The sequence below is a fragment of the Hyla sarda genome, chromosome 11 (assembly GCF_029499605.1).
Source record: "Hyla sarda isolate aHylSar1 chromosome 11, aHylSar1.hap1, whole genome shotgun sequence".
NCBI lineage: Eukaryota > Metazoa > Chordata > Amphibia > Anura > Hylidae > Hyla > Hyla sarda.
In genome coordinates, this window is record NC_079199.1 from 43480398 (window position 1) to 43487756 (window position 7359).

General features: G+C 44.9%; 1 protein-coding gene across 3 annotated transcripts in view; it reads left to right on the forward strand.

Moving 5' to 3' along the window:
• The window catches only part of PRKCH (protein kinase C eta), a 185728-nt gene extending 181287 nt beyond the window's left edge, over positions 1 to 4441 (forward strand). For all 3 annotated transcript variants that reach the window (XM_056545930.1, XM_056545928.1, XM_056545929.1), the window contains exons 13-14: positions 890 to 1033; positions 2863 to 4441. In XM_056545930.1, the coding sequence (XP_056401905.1) occupies positions 890 to 1033; positions 2863 to 3042 (324 nt within the window). In that variant the 3' untranslated portion in view covers positions 3043 to 4441. The remainder of the gene's footprint in view (positions 1 to 889; positions 1034 to 2862) is intronic.
• The last annotated feature ends 2918 nt before the right edge of the window (positions 4442 to 7359 follow it).

Consider the following 7359-nt stretch of genomic DNA (forward strand, 5'->3'; position numbering starts at 1 on the left):
GCTGCCAGGCTGAATTCCGCGAGTGGAGATTCCGCAGTGTGAACATACCCTTAAAGGAGTATTCCAGTGCACACTTTTTTCATGTTATCCCGTCCGGGCTGCAAAATAAAAGAAAACGCACCTTCTCTTACCTGCCAACGAGCCCCCGGAGCTCCGGTACACTCCGGTACAGGTGTTCTTCTTACAGGCTGTATTCTTCTTACTTCCGGTTAGCCCGGCACGTCACACGGAGCTTCAGCCTATCACCGGCCGCAGCAATGTCCCACCTCGGCCAGTGATAGGCTGAAGCTCCGTGTGACGTGCCGGGCTAACCGGAAGTAAGAAGAATACAGCCCGGGGACCGATCACCTGTACCGGAGCTCCGGGGACTCGTTGGCAGGTAAGATAAAGTGCGTTTTCTTTTATTTTGCAGCCCGGACGGGATAACATGAAAAAAGTGTGCACCGGAGTACTCCTTTAAGGGGGAAACTTATCAAAGTTACCTGTGCAGAGGAAAAGTTGACCAGTTACCTGTAGCAACCAATCAGATTGCTTATTTCATTTTTGTCACGGCCTCTGCAAAATGAAAGAAGCGATCTGATTGGTTGCTATGGGCAACTGGTCAATTTTTCCTCTGCACAGGTTTTGATAAATCTCCCGCTAAATGTATAAAATACAAGTAATACTGAATCTTTTTCCTCAAAATGATATATGAATCACATCTCCTACGCTATAACTTGCTTCACACAGATCTAACATCAGGTTTGATGGGACAGGTTCCCTTTTATAGAGGCCACAAAGCAGAGTGGGATTTAGTACCTTCTCTGTTTTACCAGACATGGCCCATCAGAGATATTTGTGTACATTTAGTCTCCTCACACTTATCACTTTCCTTTTTTCTCTCTTGTAGTTCATGAAGAAGAAGCCCAGTAAGAGGCTAGGGAGCTTGGCACTGGGAGGAGAGAAAGCCATCCTATGGCATCCGTTCTTTAAAGATATTAACTGGGATCAACTGAACAAAAAGGAAATTGAACCTCCATTCAGACCTAGGATTGTAAGTACATGACGGCAATTGTCTGGATTTTATTATGAAAGCAGAAAACCACCTGAAAAATTTCTGGAGATTCATAATCGCTTGGTTCTTTCCAAATGAAAGCACGGCGAGCTGACAGCTGTGATATCTATATTGTATGTAATATAGCGGCAGCCGATGTAGCTGCTATTGGGCACTGTAAGGAAATGGCGAGAAACCCCACGCAAAGTATGAGAAGGCGCTAGGGGAGAAGAAAACAAACATCAGATTGGTCGGAAATTTTGGGTTGGAATGGCATGGAACAAAAACTATAAACTTAAAGGGGTACTCCGGCGCTAAGACATCTTATCCCCTATCCAAAGGATAGGGGATAAGATGCCTTATTGCAGGGGTCCCGCTGCTGGGGACCCCAGTGATCTTGCACGCAGCACCTCATTAGAATCAGTCCCTGGAGCGTTAGAATCAGTTCCCGAAGCATTGAGGGGGCGGAGCGTGGCGTCACAATGCTCTGTCCCCATGATTGCCAGTAATCAGACCCGGAGCGAACACTCTCCGGGGACTGAGTCTAACTGGGTGCTGCGTGCAAGATCATGGGGGTCCCCAGCGTCGGGACCCCTGCGGCATCTTATCCCCTATCCTTTGGATAAGGGATAAGATGTCTTAGCGCCGGAGTACCCTTTAAAATGTGCTGTTTTTCCAGTGTTTTGAACACACTCTAGGTTTTGGCTGAATATACTGACCAAAATACTATGTGGGAAAATAGTCTTAAAGAAGTACTCCACTGCCCCAGCATTCGGAACATTTTGTTTCACATCCACACCCCTCATGATGTCACGCCACTCCCCCGCAATGCAAGTCTATGGGAGGGGGCGTGGCTGCGGCCACGCCCCCTCCCATAGACTTGCATTGAAGGGGTGTGGTGTGACATAACGAGGGGCGTGGACGTGACGTCACGACCCCGCACCCAGCATTTGGAACAAAATGTTCCGACCGCTGGGGCAGTGCAGTACCCCTTTTAAGACACTGTTCCCACATTTTTTGGTCATAAAGGTACAATACTAAGTCAGTATCCATAGTTACCTTTATGGGCAAAAATAAGTCAGTAGCCATAGGTTTCATAGTATTATTTGGCTGCCTTTTAGCTCTGCTTCATTAGGGCAGAGCTGTGATCTGTGAATACAGCTTATGTACAGTGTCTATAGGTAGTAGGAGGTAGTGTGAGACCTCCCCCCCCCCCCCCCCCCCAGACTCATCATTGGTTCAGTCTGCTGTTCTTTCCCTCCCTCTGGAGCTCTGCCTCCTCTGATTGGCTGCTGTGTATTCATACAGGCCCCCCACAGGATAAATAGAAAGTCAGCACATAAAGAGGTGATTTCCAGACAGCAAGGGCAGAATTATTGCTCCCACTAGTGGTGGCTGTAGGCAGTAGAACAGAATTGTATCTTTTTAACACTGTGTCACCCCAGGAGATTTGCATGGCGTATGAATATTGAGCATTACAATTAAAATATATAATGAAAAGTCACTATACGAAAAAATAAATTGGCTTTAAACCACTTTTAATAATAATTGGCCATGTTAAGTATTCCTTATCAGACACAATGGAGTGCCTTGTTTTTTGTAACAGGCGAAAGGGCTAAAAAATGTCTCTAATTCAGGTATATATATCCAAACTAAAGTTTGATAACAATTTCAGATCGGAGATTACCTAGATAATAATCCAGTATTAATAATGCTCTTTACTGGCTTGCATAATACTTTATATAACCTCCAAAGCAGTATATAGTGAATATATTTCTGTTACAATGTATATACCCACTTAAAGTGAATGTTTCCCATTTGCTCCACAGAAATCCAGAGAGGATGTGAGCAACTTTGACCCTGAGTTCATTAAGGAGGAAGCTATATTAACCCCTATTGACGACAGGCTGCTCCCAATGATTAACCAGGATGAGTTCAGGAACTTCTCATATACAGCGCCAGAAGCCCAGTGTACGTCACAGTATGGAAATGCCCGGATGCTGCAATGAAACTAGACAGGAAGAGGTTCGCTCCAGACAGCACCATGAAAACATGGCTTACGTGCCTTTGTTGGTTTAGTGCAGCTTGAGAAGATGAATTATTTATTATGCTGGTACTATATCGCCATGCCCTGAATGTAAAGCCTCTCCCGGTGTTTGAAGGCAGAAGGCTCCAGCATTTGACACATTAATGATGGAGGAAGAGTGAATTTCTCCGGAGCATTAAACTTCACATTCTTGCTAAATCTCAATTCATCTAAAGCCGCGCTTGCAAGCAACTTAAAGAGGATTTACGCTGCAGGCTATAGCCCTGGTCTCAGAGCTGTGCATGTGAATGCTTGAATGCTTTGCGTGAAGGCAACATGGTACATATTTGCGTGTGACAATTGGCTAAGGTGAAGCAATCTTGACCCAACCAGCCACTTCCGACTTGTAGCTGCTGTGCGGTGGGTTATATATTGTGGCCTAGCACAAGATAAGTTTTGAAAGGTTCAGAATAGTAAAGAATGGCAGAAGCATAATTAATAAACATAAAGTATACAACTGTTACAAGTTTAATAAAAACTGACAGAGAAAATAAACTGACAATATCTATGTGCGGATGGTTCGTGAAGATTTGCCATTTCACAATGAAGGACATAATACTGGTGCATCTTGATCTACAAGGCCAAAATGTCTGGCAAGTGTTGTTTATAGCTGGAACTGAAGAGGACAGAGAAGAAAGTTGTTGGCATGTATCCGATGCTGGATGCCAGGCTGTGGAAGTAGGGCACTTACATAAGAGCACAAGTGTGGGAAAAGCCAATTCTTGATGTTTTCCAGTTTCTGATGCTTCCTTTTTGTATTGTAACTCTTCATTTGAAGACTCTATAGAACCAAAAAAAGCACAAATAATGTGAGATTTAGAAGTCTTATTACTGTACTTACTGTTGATAGATAAGCTAGGAGTTTTCCTAAACTGAATACCTGAAGAAATCCTTGAAGGAAAATGACATAGTTATAACTTCTCCCTTCAATGTAAGACTACGGCGAGATTTGAGAACTTTGGTGCCTTGAAGTTGATCCTGTGGCCGAGATTACCCAAAATCATGGTGGGTTATTTCCTAGAGCCGCAACTCTTCAGGAAGTCCTCTTCAGGACGACCCATCGATGTTTCTGGTCACGTGATCCATGGCCGTATCTTAGTTGGTAATTTAGCCATAGCTTAAAACGATATTGAGTTATCAAAGAGATGAGCCAAAGCCTGTAACACAGTCTGCTCCGCCGGCAGGTGTACGACACTTATATCATAGTGTGACTTATGAATGTGTGAATAAATGCAATACTTGGAGTTTTTAGAATATATTCTTAGAAATGAAATGTAAAACAAAAAAATATTAACTTGCTTATTGTATTGAACTATTTTGACTTTTAGAAATATATTTATAAGAATTAATGCCTATTGTGTCATATTTTCTCTTGCTAAGCCTGCATGATAGGAAAAAACTTTGATGATGGAGTATTGTGTGCAGTACTGGAGACCTTATCTCCACCAGGATATAGATACATTGGAGAGCGTTCAGAGAAGAGTCTAAACCAGTACATGGACTGCAAGATAAAACCAAGAAAGGTTAAAGGATCTTAAAGGGGTACTCTGGCCAAATTCATCTTATCCCCCTATCCAAAGAATAGGGAATAAGATGTCTGATCGCGGGGGGTCCCAGTGGCCATCCGCCGCTGGGACCCCACGCGATCTTCATGCAGCACCCGCATTCTATGCAGGGCTGCGTTTCCAGTCTTGGAAACCTCTTTGTTTCCGGGACTGGAGACGTGATGCCAAGCCCCCCTCGTGATGTCACGCCACACCCCCTCCATTCATGTCTATGGGAGGGGGCATCACGCCCCCTCCATAGACATGAATGCAGGGGGCGTGGTGTGACGTCACGTCTCCAGTCCCGGAAACAAAGAGGTTTCAGAGACTGGAGATGCAGTCCCGCATAGAATGCGGGTGTTGCACGTAGATCGTAGGGGGTCCCAGCGGCGGGCTCCCCGCAATCACACATTTTATCCCCTATCCTTTGGATAGGGGATAAGATGGGTTTGGCCGGAATACCCCTTTAAATTGTATAGAAGACGAGTTGAGGGATAAGATAAAAACTTTTAAATATATAAAGGGAATGTCTGAGTGTTGCTTTGGAAGAGAGGCAGCTAAAAGAGTGGTAAAACAGGAGATATCTGCTGTGCGAAGTAAATCTGTGAAGTTGGAGTGACTTGTGTGAGTACTTACATTTGCACACAGCCTTTTCATTTTTTTTCCTCTACTCTCCCTCTAGGGGGAGGGGTAGACTGGTCACAGGTGCTTAAATCTTAGTCTGGGACTCAGTTCTGAGCTTGCTCTGTCGGAGTGTCGCTTTGGAAGAGAGACAGGTGAGGCAGTTGAAAGAGAGTTGTAAAACAGGAGTTTGAAAGCAGGAGTTTGAGATCACTGTGAGTGTTACTTACACTGTAGGGACTTCAAACTCACAAGGTCTATTGAGAATTTAATTGTAATCTTTACTGTCTGTTTTTGGCTGTTAATTTGTGAAATTCTCATAACTAGATGGCCTCCATGTTGGAAAGTGGAGTCAGGTGTACATCTTGCATGATGTATGCAATCCTTGAACAGCAGTTTGAGGGTGCATATTGTTGTGCGAGTTGTTAATTTGGACGCCCAGATCCCAGCCCAGTTGTTAATTTGGAGTCGCATTGACAACTTGGAGAGGAGTCTGCTGCTCACTGAGCAAGTACTCTCTGGGGTAGAGGTGGGGGAGGATAGTGGGATGGAGGTGCAGGTCAGTCAGGCAGCTAGCTGGTTACAGTTAAAAAAGGGGGTAGAGGGAAAAGTGTCAGGGAGGCTAGTCCTGAACTGGCACACTCCAACAAGTTTGCCCAATTGGTAGATGAGGGGGATGCCATTTCAGAGCTAGAAGTACTGCAGCAGGACTCTGCCTCTGACCGCCAGGGGGGTGTCTGCTCCAGTAAGGAGGGAAGGAGGAGTGCAGGGCAGGCCAAACAGGTACTGGTAGTGGGGGACTCAATTATTAGGGGTACAGACCGGCGATCCCGGTCTTTGTGACAGATCTTCCTAACAGTGTGTTGTCTACCTGGCGCTAGAGTTCGGCACATCGCGGATCGGGTTGACATGTTGTTGAGTGTGGCTGGAGAAGACCCAGCGGTCATGGTACATATCTGCAACAATGACAAAGTAAGAGGTAGGTCGAGTGTCCTCCTGTTTATCCTTACCCACAACTAATTCAAGGACGGCGAGAATTGGTACGGGCAGGAGACAGGCACAGCTATGGGCACGCCAGTCTCCTGCACGTATGCCAATTTGTTTCTTGCCATCCTCGAACGGTATGTGTTCTCCTCTTCCAACCCTTTCTGTAAGTACATTAAATTATTCACCTGATATGTCGACAACATACTGGGATGCATCCGAGACTCAATTCTTTGAATTTGGGGCCTATCTCAACCAAATTAATGAGGAAAACATGTTTTTCAAAGCCGTTTATGGAGATAAGGAGCTTGACTTTCTTGATGTTAAACTCAAAGTAGTTAATGGCATCCTTACAACTGAATGCAATACAGGAATTTAGGTGTACTACTGTGGTAGATGTATACAGTGACATTGGCTATCCCTCAACACTGATGTTGAGACTAAAATTGAGACATTCGCCAGTATATCCTTATATGAAGGACATACCAGAGCCTGCACACCAACGCCAAGGTTTCTCAAATGGCACGGGACCTAGCGCTAAACCTACCTGTGCGTGATAAGCAAAACAGGGGCCAGTGCGCAATTACGACAGCATTAGGTCAACTCACAGAGTCCTCCCAGGTACCCTCCAGCGTTACTAAGCACACATACAATGGGAGGAGGGAGGCAAACTGCAAGCCCCACCTGAGTTGGCTAATATAGGTGCATGGCCTCACAGGTGCTACCTTGATGCGGCCTAGAAAATGTTCAAGGCGCATTACATATGGAGTTCACACACCTCCAAGTATAAAATTTAACATATTGGGATGCATCAGAGACTCAATTCTTTGAATTTGTGGCCTATCTCAACCAAATTAATGAGGAAAACATGTTTTTCACAGCCGTTTATGGAGCTGAGGAGCTTGACTTTCTTGATGTTAAACTCAAAGTAGTTAATGGCATCCTTACAAATGAAGGTTTTCGCAAACCCATTGCTAAGAAGGCACTACTCCACTGTCACAGCTCCCACCCCCAACATGTGAAGAACAGCATTCCTTATTCCCAGTTCCTCCGACTATGCAGGATTAATTCCGAAGACCATATTTTTGCAG